This window comes from Mobula hypostoma, chromosome 7, assembly GCF_963921235.1.
Source record: "Mobula hypostoma chromosome 7, sMobHyp1.1, whole genome shotgun sequence".
In the NCBI taxonomy this organism is placed as follows: Eukaryota; Metazoa; Chordata; class Chondrichthyes; order Myliobatiformes; family Myliobatidae; genus Mobula; species Mobula hypostoma.
In genome coordinates this window covers 88,975,111-89,001,243 of record NC_086103.1, presented here as the reverse complement: position 1 = coordinate 89,001,243, position 26,133 = coordinate 88,975,111, and the positions used below count along the sequence as shown (strand labels likewise).

Genomic DNA, 26,133 nt, shown 5'->3' with positions numbered 1-26,133 from the left:
CCAGTTCTCATCCACAGTTCTTGTTCACACATCGAACTAGCTGGCCTCAGTCAGTTACTCCTTCTGTTTTCTCTTGGTTTCTTGCCCTTGTGGCCCCCTCTACATTTTCTGACACATTTACTTTCTGCAATAACTTTTGGTGTGGTACCTTCTGGAAATCTCAGTGTAGTTCACTAATAATTATGTGAATTACATCAATTATCTCTGGGAAATGCGAGGCAGACAGGGTGTTTATCCTGGCTTCTCTTTATTCTCAGGGCAACTTCCAGCAGTTAATTCAACCCTCCAGGCAAGAAAGGCATGGTTATAATCAGGTCTCTCACATTCCTCTTCCACAGAATTGACTGAAGGCACCGGTTCAAGCTACCTGTTAGCGGCTGCTTTCAGCACCCATTCGTGTAATCAACCACATTGTGACTGAAAGGGCAATTATGCCAGACAGCTTTCCACTTACATTTGCATTCATTATGCCAGTCACATGCATGCTCATTGACTTCCTTCTCCTCCCCAATTATACAATGTAATTACATTTGTTCTGACTGAATCAGTTATTGAAGTTTATTTAACTAAATTGATCCACATCAACTAGTCTTGGATACGGCGACAATGATCACAGCTGCTGCTGGTTTTTGAGATGTCTGGGGCTGCCTCCAAAGCTGAAAAGCTGATTTATCAGGGGTGAGAAACCCAGGCATCATCAGTGCATGCCTCTGACACTAACTGATATCACCAGTGTGATGCAGGACTTATGGGTGGGCCAGCAAAACTATGATGAGCCACACATACTGTGTCTGATCTGAAACATGGAGGTCATAGATACAAATCAGGCACACTACAAGACTCTCCCGTCCAATAGGATTACAGTATGTCCTTTCACTTAGATATACTGTACTATCATGCTTCTCATTGTCATTTCAATAAACATTTTCCTTTACATCCCACTTACTCATTGAACAGTTAGGTACAAGTAACTTGCGTGCACAATCCTAATAATTATAACTGACTTTTCTTTTGCATCCATGAAAATTTATCAACATCAAATAAGGTCTGAATAACTAACAGAACACAGAGTAAGGATAAGTGGCAAACTAGAACTAGCAGGACACTGCAAGGATAGGAGCTAGGGTTAAATTAATTGCAGTCTATACTGTTGACAGACAGTAAGTGGCAGGTTGGTGGAGAAGACACCTGGGATGCTTACCTCAGAAATTAGGGCATAGATGTAAGAGCTGGGAGGTTTTGGTATAACTTTATAAAATAGTAGTTAAGACATGATATTGGGGGTAATATACTTCTGTGGATTGTGTATTGGCTAACAGAAAGTAAACTGAGTGAGACTGAACGGGTCACGTTTGGGTTGTGACAAGTTATGTACTATTCACAATCCATACTGATGATTCGGGTGTGAAAAACAAATGCAATGTATCTGTTTGCTGATGATATAAAACTGGCAGGCAGTAAGGACCATGATGAAGATGCAGAAAGGCTTCGGGATGGAGGAAGGCTAACTGAACGGACATGTACGTAAGTGGCAGGTGGAATGTACGTGGAAAATTGTGAATATAGCGCTAGCAATTTACCTCGGGATCAGTAAAGTATGACTAATCCATGGTCAATACATTGGCTGTCAATCATCAAAATTACTAGAAGGAGACACAGGACACTGCAGATGCTGGAATCTGTAGCAATAGACAAGAAGCTAGAGGAATTCAGCAGGTCTGGCAGCAACTTCACTGGAAGGGCTGATGGTTAGATACTGTACAATCTTTGTTCTTCATTCTCTGAATTAATTTCCGACAATGAAATCCTATATCTATTGTTTTGAATTGCCACTCAAATCATTTTTGCTGTATATCCTAGCCTTGGATTTCCAGGCAGAATATCTTTGGATAATTATAGACTTGACTGTTAACACTGCATTAAGCAATGTAATGACTGGTCTCATTGGAACACTTCAGGCACAGTTTAACATCATTGTACTTCACCACCACAGTCACTTATGATGGACAAAATCTGTAATTCATGGATGGGGTATCCGTTGACACAGTAACCATCCCAAACCCATTCTCACCACCAGTTTGCAACGTATCGTTTTTTACTTGCAAGGAAGCACATTTATCACAATACATACTAAGTCTTCCATCTCTTGCTACCAACTTGAGTGTTCTACTTGGTGTTACTTATTACAAAGTAAGTACACCATGTGATTCTTCAGCTAAATGGAGTCATAGAATACCCTTAGGACAGATAAACAGATTTACAGGATGCTCATGCACTACGAGGGGTGATTGATAAGTTCGTCAGTTTTAGAAAACCGAGCATATTTATTTTTCAACATAGTCCCATCCTACATTTACACACTTGGTCCAGCGGTCGTGGAGCATAGGGACCTTGGACCTCCAGAAAGTGTCCACAGATGGGTGATTCATAAGTTCGTGGCCTAAGGTAGAAGGAGATGAGTTATATGGCTCTCTTAACATGCACATGCAGTTCAACTCTTTGGGTGATTATGCAGAAAGTTTGAAGTTAATAACTTATCAGTTAGTAACTCATCAGGGGTGATTGATAAGTTCGTGGCCTAAGGTAGAAGGAGATGAGTTAACGATGAATGTGCTTTCTTGCGAGTAAAAGACCATATGTTGCAAACTGGTGGTGAACATATCAATCACCCCTCCTACACCAACAGTCCAGGGACCAACCATCTTAGGATCTGCACAAAGTAAATGTGTGAAGTTACAGATAGGATATTCATGCTAAACAGTGCATGAGGCAAACGATTTTACAATCATTGGATTAGATCAAAACTCTGCAGCCCTGCCACAAGCAATCACAGACATGGTGAACAATTAAAGAACTAACAACAGAAAGTGGAAACATTGATAGCCTGATTCCTAATGATCAACCAGCACTGTCTAAAAAAGGCAAAGCTGAGTAATTAAAAAATATTGTCAGCCAGAAAATGATCCATTATTTCCTCTATCTCAGGTTCGTAGCATCACAGGAATCAGTCTTTGACCACTTGCAGGTGACATCAATAAACAGTTTGATGTTCTGAACAATGAAGTTGATGGTTTCAGCAATATCTTCTTTGCTTAAGGCTTATCCTGCAGAACTACCATAAATCTGGCCAGGCTGTTCTAGAATATCGACAACCCACCTAACCCACTGTAACCCAGATCTGGCCAGGCCATTCTAGAATACTGACAACCCACCTAACCCACTGTAACTTTGCCCAGACAATTGTCCGTGAAACTAATCTGGCTAATCATCGGCTAATTCCTAATTCCAAAACATGGAGCAAAAGGCCTGAGATGTATAAAGAGAGGAGTTTCCTGACAAAGGGATGCTGTCTGGCCTGCTGCGTTCCACCAGCATTTTGTGTATGTTGCTTGAATTTCCAGCATCTGCAGATTTCCTCGTGTTTGAGTTTCAGTTCCTTTCTAGGCAGAAGCAGCTGAGAATAGGAGAGTTGGAATGAGAGACGTATACAGACAATAAATTCTGCAGATGCTGAAAATTATGAGCAACACACATAAAATGCTGGAAGAGTTCGACAGGTCAGGCAGCATCTATGGAGAGGAACAGAAATATACAAAGAGGTAAGTTTTGGTATTGTGTTCCTTTCCAGGTAGCAGGAGAGTAAAGAGACATAGCTGCAAACTGTTAATAACTTTTGTATAATAGTCATAGAAAAGTACAGCATAGAAGCAGGCCCTTTAACCCTTCGAGTCTGTGCCAAACCATTTAACCTGTCCCATCCACCTGCACCAGGACCATAGCCCTCCATATCTCCTACCGTCCTTGTACGTATCCAAACTTCTTGTTAACGTTGAAATTGAGCTTGCATGCACTACTTGCACTGGCAGCTCGTTCCACACACTCACAGCTCTCTGAGTGAAGAAGATTCCCCTCATGTTCCCCTTAAACTTTTCTCCTTTCACCCTTAGCCCATAACTTCTAGTTGTAGTCCCTCCCAACCTCAGTGGAAAAAGCCTGCTTACAATTACCCTGTCTATACCCCTCAGAATTTTGTATACCTCTATCAAATCTCCCCTCAATCTTCTACGTTCCAAGAAATAATGTCCTAACCTATTTAATCTTACCCTTTAACTCAGGCCCTCCAAATGCAGCAACATCCTTGTAAATTTTCTCTGTACTCTTTCAACCTTCTTTGCATCTTTCCTCTAAGTAGGTGACTAAAACTGCACATAATACTCCAAATTAGGCCTCAAAGTCTTATACAAGCCAAAGTCTTATACAACACTACAACCCATCTCATGTTGTCAATACTTTGATGTACGATGGCCAATGTGCCAAAAGCTTTCTTTTTGACCCTATCACTGTGACACCACTTTCAATAAATTATGGACCTGTATTCCTGGATACCTTTGTTCTACCGCACTCCTCAGTGTACTACCATTCACTGTGTAAGACCTACTCCTAGTTGGTCCTACTTGTCCGCATTAAAGTCCATTTGCCAATATTTACCTAATTTTTCTAGCTGGTTCAGAACCCATTGGAAGCCATGATAGTCTTCCTTGCTGTCCACTACACCCCCAATCTTGGTGTCTGCCTTGTTGGGGGGGGTGGACGGGGAGACAGGGGACATGCCTTATTCTGATTGTCGAATGTCACTTCCGTTGTGCTTGGTTAGTTTAGAAACTGCAGCTGCTTTTTCCATTGGATAGCTGCCCAGTGTCCAGTTTCAAATATCCTGGTTATATAAAATGGCATATGGAAGGGGCTCACACAAGATGCTGGAGGAACTCAGCAGGCCAGGCAACATCTATGGAAAAGAGTACAGTCAACGTTTCAGGCTGAGACCTTTCATCAGGACTGGAAAAAAACAGATGAGAGGTCAGAGTGAGAAGATGGCAGGGGAGGGGAGGTAGTAAGTGAGAGGTGAAGCCTGGAGAGGTGGAGGAGTGAAGTAAAGAACTGGGAAGTCAATTGGTGAAGGAGATAAAGGGCTGAAGAAGAGGAAATCTTATAGGAGAGGACAGAAAGCCATGGAAGAAAGAGAAGGGGGGGGGTGCACCAGAGGGAGGTGACAGGCAGGTAAAGTGGTATGGTGAGAGAGGCAGTGGGGAATGGTGAAAGTGGGGGGAGTTATCAGATGTTCAAGAAATCAATGTTCATGCCATTAGGTTGGAAGCTACCCAGATGGAATATAAAGTGTTGCTCCTCCAACCTGAGTATGACCACATCGCGGCAGTAGAGGAGACTGTGGACTGACATGTCGCTTTCTTTGTTTAAGGGAATGATGCACATGACGATTAGGAAGGCATGTTCTGCCCACACTTTTAACTCAGTATGTTTGTTGAACGTGCATATGGTTGTTGAGTATTCACTTCTGTAGTGTCTGCAATTTGGGGAACATGAATGTTTGGTCAGACCCGCGAACCTGATTCAACATTACAGTGCCATTCTCAAATTTGCTGATCCAGTTAACCATATTATCATCCAGATCATTGATATAGATGACAAACAATAACGATCCAGCACCAATCCCTGCAGCACTCCACTAGTCACAGGCCTCCAGTCAGAGAGGCAACCATCTACTACCACTTGCTGGCTTCTCCCACGAAGCCAGTATCTAGTCAATTGTATCTCATCTTGAATGCCCAGTGACTGAACCTTCTCGACCAACCTCCCATGTGGGACCTTATCAAATGTATTCCTTGAAAACTCTCTAAGACTGGTTTGATATGACCTGCCACGCATGAAGCCATGTTGACTACCCTTAATCAGTCCGCGTCTATCTATACTCATATATCCCGTCCCTTAAATAGGACCAATTATATCCCTTGCCATCCATTTGCTTTTAACATATCTGTAGAATCTCTTGGGATTCTCCTTCACCTTGTCTGCTAAGGCAACTTCATGTCTTCTTTTAGCCTTCCTGATTTCTTTGTGTTCTCTTACATTTCTTATACTCCACAAGCACCTCATTTGTTCCTACCTGTCTATTCCTGCAATGCATCTCCAATTTTTTTATTAACCAGTGCTCAGTATCTCTTGAAATTCAAGATTCCCTACACCTGTTATCTTTATCTTTTATCTGACAGGCACATACATGTTTTGGCCTCTCAAAATGTCACTTTTGAAAGCCTCCCACTTACCAAGTACACCTTTGCCAGAAAGCAACCTGTCCCAACCCACACTTGCCAGATCCTTTCTGATACCATCAAAACTGGCTTTTCTGCAATTTAGAATTGCATCCCGCTGACCAGACCTAAGTTTTTTCACATTTACTTTGAAACTAATGGCGTTAAATCACTACTGATCCAACACAACACAAACACAAACCTGTCACCTGCCCTGTCTCATTGCACTAGGAAACATTCCTGTTAGGTTATTGGCCCCCTCCAGTTCAGGTGCAAACTGTCTCTTCTGCACAGGTCCCATCTTCCCTGCAAGAGAGCCCAATGATCCAAACATCTGAACATCTGGACCCGTAGGACACTGGCATGATGTCTTGCACAGCAGATACAAAGTGGTGGATATCTTGGGACACAGATGGCCACCAAAATTGTCTCTTTATAAACTCCTGGGTCTGTTGAATTCCTGAATGTCCAGCCAGATGGCAGGAATGACCCCATTCCAACACTTCGGTATGCACAACAGCAGGAGCAAACAGCCAGTTGGGAGGTTCCCCACTCGTCCTGGGTCCAACTGTTCGATAGCACTTACCTCTGCCTCTATTCCCCAGATCTCCTGAGTATCAATACACGAGTGAGGAAGAATTGGCTCTGGATCGGCATTGTCCTCAGATCTGTTGAATTGCCTTTGTATTCTTGCTGCCAGGATGATAGGTGAGGATGAAATTGAACCCTGTGAAGAAGAAAGCCCACTGGGCATGTTGAGAGTGGAGTCTCATTGTATCCTGAATGTAGGAGAGGTTCTTGTGATCTGTCCAGACCAAGAAAGGATGCTCTGCCCCCTCCAGCCAGTGTCGCCATTCCTCCAGGGCCTCCTTGACAGCCAGAAGTTCCCAGTTCCCAACATTGTAATTCCTCTCAGCCAGAGTCAAGTGACAGGAAAGGGTGCAGCCGGCTATCCGCAGATGAGCGCCGAGAGAGGACAGCTCCAATGCTGACATCGGATGCATCCACCTCGACCATGAATGGCTGAGATGGGTCTGGGTGTTACAGCAGTGGGGCAGTGGTAAAATGTTGCTATAACTCTGAAAAAGCTTGGTCAGCACTGTCTGTCCAATGCAGAGATCTTCTTGCTGAGTGTATTTATAGGAGCCACGAAAGAGCTAAAATTCCACAGGAAGCGGCGATAAAAGTTCGTAAACCCCATTAAGCGCCATACCTGTTTGACTGTAGATGGTTTGGGCCACTCTGCAACTGCTTGAACCTTACTATGGTCCATTTGAACACTGGATGGGATATAGCCCAAAACGACACCTGGTCTTTATAGAATTCAGATTTTTCAGGCCTGGTGTAAAGATTATTTTCAAGAAAGCGTCTGAGTACTCTCCGGACATGCTGGAAGTGCTCCTGATGAAAGCGGGAATAGATAAGGATGTCATCTAAATACACAAACACAAACTGGTTCAACGTGTCCCTGAGCACATCGTTAACCAAGGCCTGGAATACAACAGGGCGTTGGCCAGACCAAAAGGCATCACAAGGTACTCATAGTGGCTAATAGAGGTGTTGAACACTGTCTTCTACTTATCCCCTTCTCCTATGTGAATCAGATTGTAAGCATTGCACAGATCAATTTTGGAAAACATGGTTGCTCCCTGAAGATGTTGAAACACAGATGCCAGTAGGGAAGAGGGCAGCAGTTCTTCACAGTGATGTTATTCAGAGGCCGGTAATCGATGCAGGGATGGAGCTTGCCATCTTTCTTGCTCACAAAAAAGAAGCCTGCTTGTCATAAAGGGGGGCGTTGATGGACCCAAATGCAAGACACAGACACTGAAGTACTAGGAACAGGACAGGACTAGAGTTAGGGACGTGACTGGATGCAGACTAGGAGCTGGGACAAGAACACAGACTTGGGCTAGGACATTGGCTAGGCAAGCAGGACCAGGACTAGGAACAGGGAACTAGGAGTCTGGGCTTGGAGTCCGAGCCAGATACTGGACAAGGACCCGAAACCTGGGTCTTGACTCCAGCTTGGACCCTGGATCTAGGCGAGGACATGACGTGGCTACACGACTGAACGTGGCTTGGGTTCCTCGAGGCGAGGACATGACGAGGCTTGGGTTCCTTGAGGTGAGGACATGATGAGGCTTGGGTTCCTCGAGGCGAGGACATGACGTGGCTTGGGTTCCTTGAGGCGAGGACATGACGAGGCTTGGGTTCCTCGAGGCGAGAACATGACGAGGCTTGGGTTCCTCGAGGTGAGGACATGACGAGGCTTGGGTTTGGACTCCGAGCCAGAGACTGGACAAGGACCCAGAACCTAGGTCTTGACTCGGGCTCGGACTCCAGAACTAGGCAAAGACATGACATGGTCTTGGGAAACGGGAACCTTGGAACACAAAGCCGGAAGCCTTGACTTGGTCGAGGGAGGGACAGGAATGCAGAGCCTCGGTTGAGGGAGAGACAGGAACGCAGAGCCTTGCTCGAGGGACAGACAGGAGCGCAGAGCCTCGGTCAAGGGACAGACAGGAGCGCAGAGCCTCGGTCGAGGGACAGACAGGAGCGCAGAGCCTCGGTCGAGGGGGAGACAGGAACACAGCCTCGGTCGAGGGAGGGACAGGAACGCAGAGCCTCGGTCGAGGGAGAGACTGGAACGCAGAGCCTCGGTCGAGGGGGAAACTGGAACGCAGAGCCTCGGTCGAGGGGGAGACTGGAACGCAGAGCCCCGGTCAAGCGGGAGACTGGAATGCAGAGCCTCGGTCGAGGGGGAGACTGGAACGGAGAGGCGAGCTGAGGCGAGCTGAGGCAAGGGAGGAGGAGGAGGATGAGGATGAAAGGAAGAGAAGGAAACAGTCCAGCAAATGAAGGTGAAACCTGGAGCTATTAATGTTGCAGCCCAAAATCAGAATCATGTGCTTCAATTAAGGCACACAATAGGGCAAGGGAAAACCGGAAAACCTGGAATACAGATTGATGGACTGGACCATGAACCGGAATGTGGGCTTCACGGACTGGACCATGACACTGCTCCTGCCGGCGAGGTTGATGGGCTGATAAACCCCATGACTAATGACTCCTTGATGCATTTCCCCATGGCAAACATTTCAGAACGAGAGAGGGAAAAAAGCCAGCTCCAGGGAGGACTAGTGCCAGGTAGGAGGTCTATGGCATAGTCGTATGGCTGGTGTGGGGCAGGGTGGTGGCCTTCCTTTTACTGAAGACCTCAAGGAGATCTGCATATTTAGCCTGAATCCCAGACAGGTCCACATCCTTAGCTGACACAGGAGGGAATTCATGGAATGGAACATGAGCTGATCACAGACAGGTAGACTGGCATGCCGGTCCCCATTCTTGGAGTGCTTTCAGAGACCAATTGATCCATGGGTTATGTTGGGATAACCAGGGGAGACAAGTTTTTTTTTGTTATTTATTTAATGGATGTGGGCATCACCAGCTAAGCCAGCATTTATTGCCCATCCTTATTGCCCTTGAGAAGAAGGTGATGAGCTGCCTTCTTGAACCGCAGCAGTCCCTGAGGCATTGATACACCCACAGTGCTATTAGAATTCCATGATTTTGACCCAGTGACTATGAAGGAATGGCGATATGTTTCCAAGTCAGGATGGTGAGTGACTTGGAGGGGGATTTCCAAGTGCTGGTGTTCCCAGGTATCTGCTGTTCTTGTCCTTCTAGATGGTAGTGGTCGTGGGTCTGGAAGGTGCTGCCTTAGGAACTTTGGTGCGTTGTTGCAGTGCATCTTGTAGATAGCACACACTGCTGCAACTGTTCGTTGATGGTGGAGGGATTGGATGCTTGTGGAAGGGGTACCAATCAAGTGGAATGCCTTGTACTGGATGGTGTTAAGTTTCTTGAGCTTTGATGGAGCTGCACTCATCCAGGCAAATGATGAGTATTCCATTACACTCCTGACCTGAGCCTTGTAGATGGTGTACAGACTTTGGGGAGTCAGGAGGTAAATTACAAACTGCAGGATCCCTAGCCTTTGACCTTCTCTGGTAGCCAACATGTTTGTTTGGCTAGACAGTTTCAGTAGCCCCCAGGATGTTGATAGTTGGGGATTCAGTGATGGTGATGCCACTGAATGTCAGGGGACGATGATTGGAGCCTCTCTTGTTGGAGATGGTCATTGCCTGGCACTTGCGTGGGAATGTTACTTGCCACTTGTCAGCCCAAGCCTGGATATGGTCCAGGTCCTGCTGTATTTGCGTATGAGCTGCTTCACTATCTGAGGAGTCACAAATGGTTCAGAACATTGTGCAGTCATCTGCGAACATCCTCACTTCTGACCTAGTAACGGAAGGAAGGTCATTGATGAAGCAGCTGAAGATGATTGATCCTAGGGCACTTCCCTGAGGAACTCCTGCAGTGATGTCCTGAGGATGAGATGATTGACCTCCAACCACCACAATCATACCATCCTGTGTGTCAGATATGATTCCAACCAGTGGAGGGTTTTCCCCCTAATTCCCATTGACTCCACTTTAGCTAGGGCACCTTGATGTCATACTTCATACTTCATTGTCGCCAAACAATTGATGCTAGAACGTACAATCATCACAGCGATATTTGATTCTGCATTTCCCGCTCCCTGGATTACTCGGTCAAATGCTGTCTTGATGTTGAGGGCTATCACTCTCGCCTCACTTCTGGTATTTAGCTCTTTGATCCATGTTTGGACCACAGAGGTGATGAGGTCAGGAGCTGAGCGGCCTTGATGGAACCCAAACTGGGCATCCGTAAGCAGGTTATTGCCGAGTAGCTGCTGCATGACAGCACTGTTGATAATACCTTCCACTACTTTGCTGATGATTGAGAGTAGGCTGATAGGGCGGTAATTGGCTGGGTTGGACTTGGCCTGTTTCTTGTGTACAGAACATACCTGGGCAATTTTCCACATTGCCGGGTAGATGCCGGTGTTGTAGCTGTACTGGAACAGCTTGGCTATTGGCATGGCAAGTCCTGGAGCACAAGTCTTCTGGCCTATTGCCAGGGTTTTGTCTGGGCCCACAGCCTTCGCAGTATACAGTGCTTTCAGCCTTTTTATTGATATCACGTGGAATGAATCGGTGGTAGTGCCCACAACACAGTGGAGGGTTTCTTCAATGTGGGGATGGGATTTAGTCTCCACAAGTACTGTGCAGTGGTCACTTCTAACAATGCTGTCATGGACAGAATGCTTCTGTGTTAGGCAGGTTGGTGAGAATGAGGTCAAGCGTGTTTTTCCCTCTTGTTGGTTCCCTCACCACCTGCTGTAGTCCCTGTCTATGTCCAGTAGGACTTGACCAGCTCGGTCTGTATTGGGACTACCGAGCCACTCTTGGTGATGGACATTGAAGTCCCCCACCCAGAGTACATTCTGTGCCCTTGCCACCCTCAATGCCTCCTCCGAGTGCTGCTCAGCATGGAGGAGTACTGATTCATCAGCAGACGGAGGACGGTATGTGGTAATCAGCAGAAGGTTTCCTTGCCCATTTTTAACCTGGTGCCGTAAGACTTCATGGGGTCCAGAGTCAATGATAAGAGTTTCCAGGGTAACTACCTCTCTGCTCTATACCACTGTGCCATCACCTCTGCTAGGCCTGTCCTGCCGGTGAGACAGTACATATCCAGGATTGGTGATGGTGGAGTCTGGAATGTTAACTGTAAGGTATGATTCTGTCAGTACGACTATGTCAGGCTATTGCTTGACTAGTCTGTGAGGCAGCTCTCCCAACTTTGGCACAAGTCTCTAGATGTTAGTAAGAAGGACTTTGCAGAATCGACAGGGCTGGTTTGCCATTGTCATTTCCAGTGCTGAGGTCGACGGCAGGTGATCCATCCAGGTTCATTCCTTATTTTCTTTTTAGCGGTTGGATACCACAGAATGGCTTGCTAGGCCACTTGTTGTGGGTCTGGAGTCACATATAGGCCAGACCAGTACCAGTGGCAGTTCAGGCAAATCAACCAGATAGAAAGAGACTGCTTCATGATGGTAGCACAAGTTGGAGGGGTTGGTGACCGGTGCCCAAACGTCGACTGTCCAAAGCCTTGACTTTGATCTTTCCCTTAATTCCTGAGTCAGAACTCCCCAACTCTGAGCTGGAGAGATATCCATGAGATTCCCAGCTGCACCGGAGTTGATAGACACCCTAAGTCCATGATCTGAGACCTCCACGACAAGGAAGATGTGAGCATTACAAAATTGGGAGAAGCTGACTGAAGAGAGAACCGACCCATCAGGATTACTCTCCTTGCTGACGGGTATTTTCCTTTACCGGTCACTCGGAACGTGCCGCCTGGAAATGTCCTGGATTGCCACAGGCAGGAACCTATTCTTCTGCGCCACTCTCGTTCCGCCTGAGACAGGCACAAGTGCCCGACTTGCATAGGCTCCTCCGTGGACTGGGTGCTAGGTGGTGAGGGAGGGAGAGAGGGCGAGGAAAGACGGTGATCAGTAGGAAGCTTGAAACATTCTTTCCCTGCGCCACTCAGTTACCGGGTCGTCAACTCGAATAACCAGATTAATCAGGTCATCCAGACTATCCTGCTTGTCCTGGACAGTGATCTCATGCTGGACCCTTGCGTTCAGTCCATGCTGGAAGCCAGTGATGAGAGAGCTCATTCCAATCCGTCTCTACTACAAGCGTATGGAATTTGACTGCATAGGCTCTCGCATTCCTCTGCCTTGGCGCAGGCCCAAGAGTCAGTGGGCAGCTTCCTGACCCCATACTGGAAGGTCAAAAACCCTCCTTAACTCTGCCACGAAATGTCAGAACGACTTGGTTGCAGGGTATCCTTGCTGCCATAAAGTGCTGAACAGGTTGAGTGGAGGACCATCTAGAAGATTGGCCATGTACGCCAGTTTTCACACATCATCACCAAAACAACCAGGCTGGGCTTGGAATGTCAGCTCGCACTGGGTAATAAAATTCCTGCAACCGTCGTGAACCACATACTTCAACATGACAGACATACAACTCTAATTCATTCTTTCAGTAGATGGAGGCTTTCAATCTCATTGTTCAAATAATCCTTTTTACAGTACCGAATATCCAGGTATATAGCAATTAACGTTTTTTATATAACTTAATTATATCAGAATGTTGGAAAAGACTGAAATAAAACAGATCTCAAGAGCATCTACACATATGAAACCAGAGACTTCTATAAAGCAAATTTATGAGAAGAATGACCTGGTATGGAAACACTAATGTCTAGGAAAGGAAAGGCTACACAAAGTGGTGGATACAAGCCGGTCCATCACGGGCAAAACCCTCTCTGCCAATGAGTCTATTTACATGGAGTACTGTCACTACATGGAGCAGCATCCATCATCAAAGACCCCCACCATCTAGCCAGGCCCTCTTCTCACTACTGTCATCAGGCAGGACGTATAGGAGTTCCATACCTCTAGCTTCAGCAGCAGGTATCAGGCTCATGAACCAGTATAGATAATTTCAACCACACTAGGCTAAACTGATTCTACGACCTACAGACTCAATTTCCAGGACTCATTAAACCTCTTGTTCTCAGCATTTTTTAATAATTTGCACAGTTTGTCTTTGTTTGCAAATTGGTTGTTTGTCAATCTTTACCTGTTTGGGTATAGCTTTTTTGTGAAGTTCAATGGTATTTCATGTTTTCATGTTAATGCCTCGAGGCAATATAGGGTAATATGTATTTACTTTGATAAATTAACCTTGAACGTTGAACTTTGATTTGTTTTAAGTAATGGTCCTTACTACATTTTCTTAGAAAGTTCAATCAAAGTAAGTGAAATTGCATCTTAGCAACTAGTAATGATTTTGTCCATTAATTTTACTTTCTCATCTCCAAATATTCACAGAACACAATACACAACTGTTATATTCAAATTCCATGACCAAGTCTCAAATATGATGACAGAATGGTAAGACTCTTGGCGGTGTGGAGGATCAGAGGGATCTTGGGGTCAGAGTCCATAGGACACTCAAAGCTGCTACGCAGGTTGACTCTGTGGTTAAGAAAGCATACAGTGCATTGGCCTTCATCAATCGTGAGATTGAGTATAGGAGCCGAGAGGTAATGTTGCAGCTATATAGGACCCTGGTCAGACCCCACTTGGAGTACTGTGCTCCGTCCTGGTCACCTCACTATAGGAAGGATGTGGAAACCATAGAAAGGGTGCAGAGGAGATTTACAAGGATGTTGCCTGGATTGGGGAGCATGCCTTGTGAGAACAGGTTGAGTGAACTTGGCCTTTTTTCCTTGGAGCGACGAAGGATGAGAGGTGACCTGATAGAGGTGTATAAGACGATGAGAGGCATTGGTCATGTGCATAGTCAGAGGCTTTCTCCCAGGGCTGAAATGGCTATCACAAGAGGACACAGTTTTAAGGTGCTTGTAAATAGGTCCAGAGGAGATATCAGGGGTAAGTTCTTTTACGCAGAGAGTGGTGAGTGTGTGGAATGGGCTGCCAGCGATGGTGGTGGAGGCAGATACGATAGGGTCTTTTAAGAGACTCCTAAACAGGTACAGTATATGGAGCTCAGAAAACTAGGGTGCTATGGGTAACCTTTGGTAATTTCTCAGGTAAAGCCAGGTTTGGCACAGCTTTGTGGGCCAAAGGGCCTGTATTGTGCTGCAGGTTTTCTATACCTCAGCCATTTCATTGCTTCATATTTGTTTTTCTCATTTAGACTGTTTAGACATTTAAAGACTTTAAGGGATGATCAAATATCATTAATTTCTCAAATACAATTCCATCTGTCACTCTTCACGCCCTAAATGACAGGAAAAGTGTATGTTACAAACACTCCCTTGGTGTGTTCGTTTTGGCAACCACATCTCCTCCACAGTCTCGATCATCACAAGTGCACCACAAGGCTGTGTGCATAGCCCACTGCTCTACTTGCTTTTCATTTCTGACTGTGTGGCTAAGCGCAGCTCCAATGCTATATTCAAGTTTGCTGACGACACCACTGTCGTAGGCCAAATAAAGGTGGTGATGAATCAGCATACAGGAGGGAGACTGAAAATCTGGCTGAGTGGTGTAACAGCAACAACCTCTTACTCAACATCAGCAAAACCAAGGAGCTGATGATTGACTTAAGGAGGAGAAACCAGAAGTCCTCATTGGAGTTTCAGAGGTGGTGAGGGTCAACAACTTTAAATTCCTTGGTGTTATCATTTCAGAGGACCTGTCCTGGGACAATTACTAAGAAATCACAGCAGTACTTCTGCTTCCTTGGGAGTTTGTGAAGATTCGGCATGACATCAAAATCTTTGACAAACTTCTATAATGGCGTAGTGGAGAGCATATTGACTTATTGCTTCATAGCCTGGTATGGAGACACCAATGCCCTTGAATGGAAAATCCTACAAAAAGTAGTGGATACGGTCCAGTCCATCACAAGTAAAGACCTCCCAACCATTGAGCATATCGACACAAAATGTTGTGGCAGAAAGTAGCATCCATCACCAGGACCCCCCTAATCCCAGGATATGCTCTCTTCGCACTGCTACCATCAGAAAGAAGTTACAGGAGCCACAGGACTCACACAACTAGGTTCAGGGATAGTTATTACATCAGGCTCCCGAACCAAAGGGGGTAACTTCACTCAACTTCACTTTATTGAAATTTTCCCACTTTCAAGGACTCTTCATCTCATGTTCTCTATATTTATTACATATTTATTTATTATTATTTCTCTTTTTGTATTGCACAGTTTGTGTCTTTTGCACATTGGTTGAATGCCCAAGTTGCTGCAGTCTTTCATTGATTCTATTATGGTTATTATTCTATTATGGATTTATTGAGTATGCCCACAAGAAAATGAATCTCAGGGTTGTATATGCTGACATATATGTTCTTTGAAAATAAATTTACTTTGAACTTTTTGAACTTTGATATAATACTCTCAAGGAGGAGAAGATGGCAGCGCGCCGCGCACGCGTAGCTCTCCGGTGAAAAATGATGTCGTATCTGTTAAATAGGGGCCGTGGACAATTTCTGATTTGATGGAGAACGGATGTGAAAGCACAGAGGAACATCTGGAGAAATTTCTGAAATGCCCGTCCGCTGCTGTCGTTACTGTGTGGTTGGGAATCTTTCGGAGGGTAGGCCTCAAAATCCCCGGCCTTGCCTGCTTTTGGCGACCAAGAAAGAGGTCGAATCGCTCGGACAGAGATGGCGCTCAGTACCCGGTGTCGGAGAGCTGATCAGAGCTTGAAGTTTTCGGATGACTCAGAGTCGGATTGTGGTCGGCAAGGCAGGGAGAGTTTTTCTTCCCTCTCCCGACTGCGTGAGATGTGGGATATTTGAGAAACTTTGAACTTTACTGTGCTCACGGACTTCTTCATCAAGTTATGGTATTGTGCACTGTTGTAACTATATGTATAATTATGTGGTTTTGTCAGTTTTTTCAGTCTTGGTTTGTCCTGTGTATCGTGATATCACACCGGAAGAAATAATGTATCGTTTCTTAATGCATGCATTACGAAATTACCATACAAGGGGACTACGTGTCTTCATAATCTAAAATACTACAACACTAATTCTTCAATTAGTCAAGGTGGAAGGTCTTAAGGAATGTTTTGAAAGGGAAAGAGGAAGTGTATTGAGAAATTCTACCAAGTTAGGGCATGGAATAACATTAAGTGGTGGGGCAATGCTTGTTTGTCATTGCATGTGCAAAACTACATAGCTCATGGAGGCCCATGAACATCATAGGTGTTTGACAATGAGTACTAAGCCTGACCATACTGAGATCGCTTCCTCCTGCTGATTCACCTGCCCTTCCTGTCCAGGTCTGTCAATCCCCAGTCATCTACCTGACTAACCCCTTCACCAATCACCTCTGTTGAGCATGTTGGGACTTTTTCACTGGAGCATAGAATTAGTGGTGAGCTATGGGGGTGTATACAACAACGAGAGACACAAGTAGGGCTCAATGTGCACAGTCTTTTTCCCGGGGTTAGGGAACCAAGAACTAGAAGACATAGATTTAAAGTGAGATGGGAAAGATTTGATTGGAAAATGCAGGGCAATTTTTTTCAGTCAGGTGGTGGTCAGTGTAATGAAATGAGCTGCTAGAGGAGATAGTTGAGGGAGGTACATTGACAACAATTTAAAGGCACTTGGCCAGGAACATAGATAGGAAAGGTTTAGAGAGATATAGGCCATACATATGCAAATGGGACTAGCTTCGATGGAAATTGTGGTTGGCATGGGCAATTGAGCAGAAGAGCCTGCTTCCGTGGGGTACGAATCTCTGACTCTATACCCAAACACTACGTGGAGGACATTAATTCCTCATGTGTATATTCTGTTATCAAACCTATCTTTTGCATCAGTCTTTACTGTGGAAGGTACTAGCAGCCTGCCAGATATTTGAGGGTGTCAGGGGCAGAAGTGAGTGTCATTGCTATTATTAAGGAGAAGGTTATTGGGAAGCTGAAAAGTCTGAAGGTAGATAAGTCACCTGGACCAGAGGGACTGCACACCATAGTTCTATAAAAGGTGGCTGAAGAGATTGTAGAGGCATTAGTAATGACCTTTCAAGAATCACAAGATTCTGGAACGGTTTTGAAGCACTGGAAAATCGCAAATGTCACTGCACTCTTCAACAAGGGAGGGAGACAAAAGACAAAAATAGACCAGTTAGCCTGACCTCAGCGGTTGGGAAATGTTGGAGTCCATTCTTAAGGATGAGGTTTCGGGATACTTGAGAAAATCTTGCCTAACATATACATTGAAATTCTTTGAGGAAATAACAGGCGGGGTAAATAAAGGAGGTCAGTGGATGATGTGTACTTGGATTTTCTGAAGGCCTTTCACAAGATGGCATACATGATGCTGCTTAAAAAGATAAAAGCCCATGACATTATAAGAAAGATACCAGCATGAATAAAAGATTGGCTGATTGGTAGGAAACAAAGAGTGGGGATATCTATTCTGGTTGGCTGCCGGTGATAAGTGGTGTTCCGCAGGGGTCGGTATTGGGGCTGCTTCTTTTCATGTTATATGTCAACATTTAGGATGATGGAATTGATGGTTTTGTAACCAAGTTTGCAAACAATAGCTAGATAGGTGGAAGGTCATGTAGTGTTGAGGAAGCAGGGAGTCTGCAAAAGAACTTGGGCAAAGAAATGGCAGATGGAATATAGTGTAGGGAAGTGTATGATCATGCACTTTGATAGAAGCAATAAAGGCATTATCTATTTTCTAAATGGGGAAAAAATACAAAAATCAGAGGTGTAAAGGGACTTAGAAGTCATTATGCAGGATTCGCTCGAGGTTAACTTACAAGTTGAGTCAGTGGTAAGGAAGGAAAATGCAACGTTAGCATTCATTTCAAGAAGACTAGAATATTAGAGCAAGAATGTACTGCTGAGATTTTATAAGGCATCAGTCAGACACACCTGAGCAGTTTTGAGCCTCTTATCTAAGAAATGATGTGCTGGCATTGGAAAGAGTCCAGAGGAGGTTCACAAGAATTATCCTGGGAATGAAATGGTTAATATATGAGGAGCATTTGCTGGCTTGAGGCTTGTACTCACTGAAGGTTAGAAGAATGAGGGGGGATCTCATTGAAACCTATCAAACATTGAATGGCTTAGACAGAGTGGATGTGGTGAGGATGTTTCCTATAGTGGGTGAGTCTAGCACCAGAGGGAACAGCCCCAGAATAGAAACATAGAAACATAGAAAACATACAGCACATGCCTGCACTTTCCAATATATCTGATCTGGGACTACCCTGTGATTTTGAATTGACTCCTGTTTTGACAACTGCTAGGTCTGCATCTTAGTTCATTTTCAGGCTCTGCTCTCTTTCCTCAAGTTCTAGTTTGCACTTTTTTGAGATTAATCTGAGGGTCATAGACCTTCAACATAGCCATGCAGTTACGCAGTGTTCTCAATGACATCATTTTACAATATTCATTTTATTTTTGTAAGTCACACCTCATTTCACAGCCCTTCTTCAAACATCAACTTGCTCCGAGGTGCAGAGAGTAATAGCAAGGCATAGGCATGTCTTAATAAAAACCCTCACTGCATTAGTGTGCATTGATTATGATAGACAGGAAGGATGCTGTCCTCCAAATCAAGATTTGGGGAAGAAAATTAAGTGCAAAGAGCAATTCCTGGAGAATTATTAAAAAGCTTATTGTCTTCTGTTACCTCTTGACATTTGGGGGCATCCTTTGGCAAGTTGAGCTTGATGATCTTAATAGGTTATGGTATATCTATTCCATGACACGAGTTTCCCTTTCTCACAAGCATGCACATAAATACCCACATTACATTTATGAAATATCAGTGCTTCACAAAATAGCATTTAAAGAGTAAGTGAATATCCATTTAGCTACCTTGACGTTTTTATCATGGCATTTTAGTTGGCAAAGTAGAACCTAATTAAATGTCAGTTTACCACATCAAAGTGACCTGGTGTGATATGGCTTGAAGTTAACTTTCTGTTCTGATTCATAATCAGTCCACCCTGTAAATGTTAGAGTTCCAATGGAATAAAGATTGAGTCACTAATTTATTTGCTGACTTTCCCAACACACTTCATTGAAAATTCAATCACAGTCAATAGAGATGATGCAACACCAAGAACATAAAAATATAAGAAATAGCAGCTGCCTATTCAGGCAGTCAAGTGTGCTCTGCCATTCAATGAGATCAGGGCTAAACCTAAACCTGCACCTCGTCTTTTATTTTCACACCCGGTTCCCAGATCAGTTCTCTTAAGAGTGCAAAAGTCTAGCAATCTCAAAATACTCGATTCCAGATTTTTCACAGCTCTCTGGTCTTGTTGAAAGAGACAGAAGGATAATTCTGTAGGTATCAGCATTGTACTATGAAGGTGCAAAGTCGCAGAATCCCTTACCTTTCCAAAGCTGCCCTTGCCAATTGCTCTTAAGATCTGGAAGTGGTCAAAGTTCACTGTAAGGAATGAAAGGTGAGTCAGTTCACAATATATTTCTGCTATCACCACTCTGAGCCACTATCATCATGAATATAAAAATTTATTTTTGGCAATGATGATCTTGCCAATCACTCTTGATGAGGCAGAGACATGCAATTTGTTTTGCAGGACTGGTTATTTCTTACACATTTGTAAATACAGAATGGGTCAAGTAGTTATTTTAAAGATTATATATCTTCCAAGTGTGTGTGTGTGTAGTGCTTTTAATTTCCCTTTGTATTCCACTTCTTACTACTATATAGCTCCGTAATAACAAAAACTGAAGGATGTTGTAACAGTTAAACACAACTCCTCCTTTGAGAAATTGGAAACTAGTAGATTGTACCTAACTGACAAGGAAATGTTTAAGTGTGTGAGGTGGTTTGAACCCTGAACTTGTTCTCAAACCTAGTTCTACATAACTTATGAGTAGTTCACGTCAAAAACAGCTGAAGAACTCGGGTCATCTGTGGAGGTCAAGTGATGGTCAATGTTCAGATCTTGACCCAAAACATTGATTGGTTAACATTTGACTAGATGGCTGCTATCAATTGACTAGGCTTTAACATGAAGCTTGCACTCATTGTCCAGGTATAAGAGGCGAGGAAAACATCCATTAAACAATTACTGGGCATGTGTACCAGATAGTAGAACTTCATAAGTTATTGTTGGAACCATGACCAAAGAAGAAACTGATCTTCCTATCCACACGATTCAGTAAAATGAAAAATAAAAGAAAATGTAAAATAAAAAACAAAATACTTCTCAGTGAAATAATGGTTCAATAATTCAGCAAAATGACATACAGAATTCCAGTCTCTTCAGCCAACTTTAACAAGGATAGCATCTGTAGCCCCCTGGTAAGCCTCAGGCTCACTCAACCCGCTTTCATCTAGGGGGAGCAGCCTTCGGCCCCGCCAAACTGGGTAATCAAGTTTGTGTGGATGCTGTGTGATGTACCCGACCCTGCCAAATAACAGACAATACACCATATGCGATTAAATGATTACACTTTATAGATCTTACTGGAACTGTGTAATTAATAGAGATAACATATAAAAGGAAAATAAAAGGCGCCAAATTTATCAAAGTTCAACCACTTTGTGCACAACAGTTGGAGCTCAATTAACGGAGTCTTCTTTCCACCATCCGATCCCCTCCGACCTCCCGACCATGGTGGTCGACCAGACGCTCCACACGAGTCTGTCTTCGTCTCCTCTCCTCGCCGAAGACCCTGGTCCTCGGACTCCCGCTCAGGGTCGGTACCGCCGCCCAGGGTCATAGCATCGCGTTTCCTCTCTTTGTTCCCGTCGCGCCTTCTGTGCCAAAGCCCGCGAAAACAATAGCTTACAGACACACAAGAAAGAATAACATCTATCCCAATTGGTTAGTTCCCTCTCTTATCAATAATATAACCCAAACAAGCAGAGAGAGAGAGAGAACTCCTTACATCACAGTTATTATTACAGAAAAGCCATTTTAATTATAACATAACAAAGAAGCCATTTTGTTAGCCTTCGCAGTAACATAAAAGAAGAAACCCCTTACAAGGATAGCATCAGTATATTATGCAATATTTTATCATGTGGGAAGGAGGTTGTTCAACACATCGTGTCAATGCTGATACTCAGAGCAATCCCATCAGTCCCTTTCTTCTATTTATTTCCCTCTAACCTATTCATTCCCACTTGCCCATGTAGATGTGGTACCTTTCATATCCTAGTGTAGGAGATGAGAATGAAATCGGAATTAGTGTAAAAACTTTCTGATGTTTGGCACAGACACGGGGCTTATGCTCACTTCTATAATTCTCACAGGTTCTTTTCCACTTCAAGAATGATTTACATAGCTGAATAACAAACCACCCACCGCATCTTTGGAATGAGGAAGATCACATGCAAACTCCACATAGTTAGTACAGAGGTCAGGAGTGAGCCTTGGTCCCTAGATCTGTTGCAGAATTAGCATTAATTGATGTGCCACTCAACATTTACCTGCATTGTCCCTGTAATATCAGAATCAGGTTAATCATCACGGATATAACTATATAATCATGTCATGAAATTTGTTAACTCAGCAGCAACTCAATGCAATACATAATATCGAAGGAAAAACTGATAATACATAAATAAATCAGTCAATCAGTTACAGTATATGTATATTGAATAGATTAAAAATCGTGCAAGAACAGAAATAATATATATTTAAAAAGTGAGGTTGTATTCACAGGTTCAATGTCCATTTAGGAATCGGATGGCAGAGGGGAAGAAGCTGTTCCTGAATCGCTGAATGTACACCTTCAGGCTTCTGTACCTCCTACCTGATGGTAACCGCGAGAAAAGAGCATGCCCTGGGTGCTGGATGTCCTTAATAATGGATGCTGTCTTTCTGAGACACCACTCCCTAAAGATGTCCTGGGTACTTTGTAGGCTAGTGCCCAAGATGGAGCCGACTAAACTTACAACCGTCTATGGCTTCTTTCAGTCCTGTGCAGACAGTGATGCAGCCTGTCAGAATGCTCTTTCCTTTTTCTCATCTTCCTGTTGAAGTATATCTTGTGAACTAGAGGTGTCGGATACAGCAGGGCTTCAGGGGCATTGTTGATATATTCTGAAATGTTTCATGGTAATTCCAGCCATTTTGGACTCAATGAGTTAACATATATCACAATATGTTCACGCATGATGCCTGTGAATATGACACTGCCTACAATATAATTCATTATCTACTTTTCTCTTTCTAGCTGCTAATTTTCTCTCTTTTCCTATCCCTGTCTTATCTAGTATAATTTACACTTATCCCAGCTCTGCTGTAAAGACTTCTACATTTCCCTTTTACTCACTATTCAGGAAACAAAGAAAGATCTTTTACACAGAATATCATTCTGTGCCAAGATCTTACGTGGTCTGAACTAGTAAGCTCAGCTGTTAATACGACACCTACTGCTCAATTAACAAGACAGCATGATCATCTCCTGTGAGATGCTTTTCTCTCAATACCTTCACATAGAGAATGATAAGTATATGGAAGGAGCTGCCAGAGGAAGCTGTAGAGGCAGATCTTTGAAGAAATCTCTGCTCAGTTATCATCAGCATATATCCTGCAGCATCAGGGGCCACAACACACTTGACCACTGCTATACTACAATGAGGAATGCCTACCATTCCATGCCCAGACTGCATTTCAGGAAATCTGATCACTTGGCAGTCCTTCTACCTGTATACAGGCGTCTTGGGGACTGTGTCAGTATTTACAGGAAGTCCCAGGCAGTGTCAGTATTTACAGGACGTCCCAGGCAGTGTCAGTATTTACAGGTTGTCCCAGGCAGTGTCAGTATTTACAGGACGTCACAGGTCTCTGAGGCTGATGTGGGAGCATCTTTGAGGACAGTGAAGCTACGGAAAGTATCCATCCCAGATGGTGTACATGGCCAAGTACTAAATCACCAAGTACCGGTGCTGATCAACTGATTAGAGTGATCACTGGTATCTTTAACCTCTCGCTTCAGCAGTTTGAGCTACCCACCAGCTTCAAGCAGGCTTCAATTATGCTGGTGCCTAAGAAGAACACGGTAACCTGCCTCAGTGAATTTCTTTTTAAATCTACAGCACATTACAGGCCCTTCGACCCACAATGTTGTGCCAACCATATCACCTACTCGAAAAACTGCCTACTATTTCCCTGCTGCATAGCCCTCTATCTTTCTAGGCTCCATATACCTATCTAAGAGTCTCCTAAAAGACCCTATTGTATCCGCCTCTACCATGGTCACTGGCAGTGCGTTCCACACACCCACCACTCTCTGTGTGAAAAACTTACCCCTGACATTCCCCTTGTAACTAGTTCCAAACACCTTAAAGCTATGTCCCTTCGTGTTAGCAATTTCAGCCCTGGGAAAAAGCCTCTGACTATCCACACGATCAATGCCTCTCATCATCTTACACAACTGTATCAAGTCACCTCTCATCTTCTGTCGCTCCGAGGAGAAAAGGCCAGGTTCCCTCAACCTGTTCTCATAAGGCATGTTCTCCAATCCAGGCAATATCCTTGTAAATCTCCTCTGCACTCTCCCTATAGAATCCACATCCTTCCTGTAGTGAGGTGACCAGAACTGAACACAGTATTCCAAATAGGGTCTAACTCAGGGGTCCCCAACCTTTTTTTGCACCGCAGACTGGTTTGATATTGACAATATTCTTGTGGACCAGCCGACCGGTGGGGGGTGGGGGTGTTAATCACGACCAGAATATAGGTGACAAGTCAGCTAAGTCATTTATAAGTGGCTAATACACTCAATTTCACTTCTAAAAGGGTTTATCTAACGAATTTAATATTAAACACACAGTGCATATTTTCTCCGTATGAACAAATAAATCCATTGCAACACACCAATATCAGTGAATCAGTGGGAGCCCTGGGCTTGTTTCCCTGCAACAAGATGGTCCCATCAAGGGGTGATGGGAGACAGCGATACTCAGAGGGGGTTCCTTGTGTCCAGTCTATACCGCAATTTAGTTTCCGTTGCATTCATTGCAGAAAACCCCGCTTCGCAGAGATATGTTGGAAATGGAAGCAACGTTTTCAGTGCTTTCATGGCTATCTCAGGATATTCAGCCTTGATTTTGATCTGGACTGATGGCAGAGATGTTATGTCAAACATACTTTTCAGTCCACTGTCATTTGCAAGCCCGAGGAGTTGATCTTCTTCCCGCGCTGACATGAATGATGCGTGGCTCATGACCTTGTGTGCATAATCACCTCGCGTGCGTTCAAGTTCCAACAGTGGACGTGACAGGTAATGAGGAAAGGTGCAGCTGACTCATATCATTTCATATCGCCAAATCATATTGTTTCCTGACGGCCCAGTAGCACATGCTTTGCGGCCCGGTGGTTGGGGACCGCTGGTCTAACTAAGGTCTTGCTTAGCTTTAAAATTACTTCACGGCTCTTGAACTCAATCCCACGGTTGATGAATGCCATCACACCATACGCCTTCTTAAAAGCACTGTCAACCTGTGCAGCAGCTTTGAATGTCCTATGGACACAGACCCCAAGATCTTACTGATCCTCCACATTGCCAAGAACCTTACCATTAACATTATATTTTGTCTTCAAGTTTGACCTACCGAAATGTACTTCTTCACACTTATCTGGGTTGAAGTCTATCTGCCACTTCTCAGCCCAGCTCTGCATCCTACTGATGTCCAGCTGTAATCTTGGACAACCCTCCAGACTACCCACAACACCCCCAACATCAGCAACTCACTAACCCACCCTTCTACTTCCTCATCCAGGTCATTTTTAAAAATCACAAAGAGGAGGGGTCCCAGAACAGATCCCTGTGGAACACCACTAGTCTCTGACCTACATGCAGAATCCAAACTATCTACAATCACCCTTTGCCTTCTGTGGGCAAGCCAATTCTGGATCCGCAAAGCAAGGTCTCCTTGGATCCCATGCCTCATTACTTTCTGAATGAGACTTGTATAGAGAATCTTATCAAACGCCTTACTGAAATCCATATACACTACCTTCATCAATGTGTTTTGTTACATCCTCAAAGAATTCAATCAAGCTCGTAAGGCATGACCTGCCCTTGACAAAGCCATGCTGACTATCCCTAATCAGATTTTGTCTCTCCAAATACTCATGAATCCTGCCTCTCAGGATCTTCTCCAACAACTTGCCCACCACTGAAGTAAGAGTCACTGGTCTATAATTTCCTGGGTCATCTCTATTCCCTTTCTTGAACAAGGGAACATTGGCAACCTTCCAATCCTCTGGAACTTCCTCCATCCTTATTGATCATTGCAGAAAACCCCGCTTCGCAGAGATATGTTGGAAATGGAAGCAACGTTTTCAGTCTTTCATGGCTATTTCAGGATATTCAGCCTTGATTTTGATCTGGACTGATGGCAGAGATGTTATGTCAAACATACTTTTCAGTCCACCGTCATTTGCAAGCCCGAGGAGTTGATCTTCTTCCCGCGCTGACATGAATGATGCGTGGGTCATGACCTTGTGTGCATAATCACCTCGCGTGCGTTCAAGTTCCAACAGAGGCTCATCAATCT

General features: G+C 44.2%; 1 protein-coding gene across 4 annotated transcripts in view; it reads right to left on the bottom strand.

Moving 5' to 3' along the window:
* Nucleotides 1–26,133, bottom strand: part of LOC134348977 (serine/threonine-protein kinase 32A-like) — a 343,099-nt gene that overhangs the window by 231,514 nt on the left and 85,452 nt on the right. For all 4 annotated transcript variants that reach the window (XR_010018548.1, XM_063052790.1, XM_063052792.1 and 1 more), the window contains exon 2: nt 19,982–20,037. Coding sequence is in view for 3 of the 4 variants with exons in the window: in XM_063052790.1 (XP_062908860.1) it covers nt 19,982–20,037 (56 nt within the window). In the remaining variant the exon portion in view is untranslated. The remainder of the gene's footprint in view (nt 1–19,981; nt 20,038–26,133) is intronic.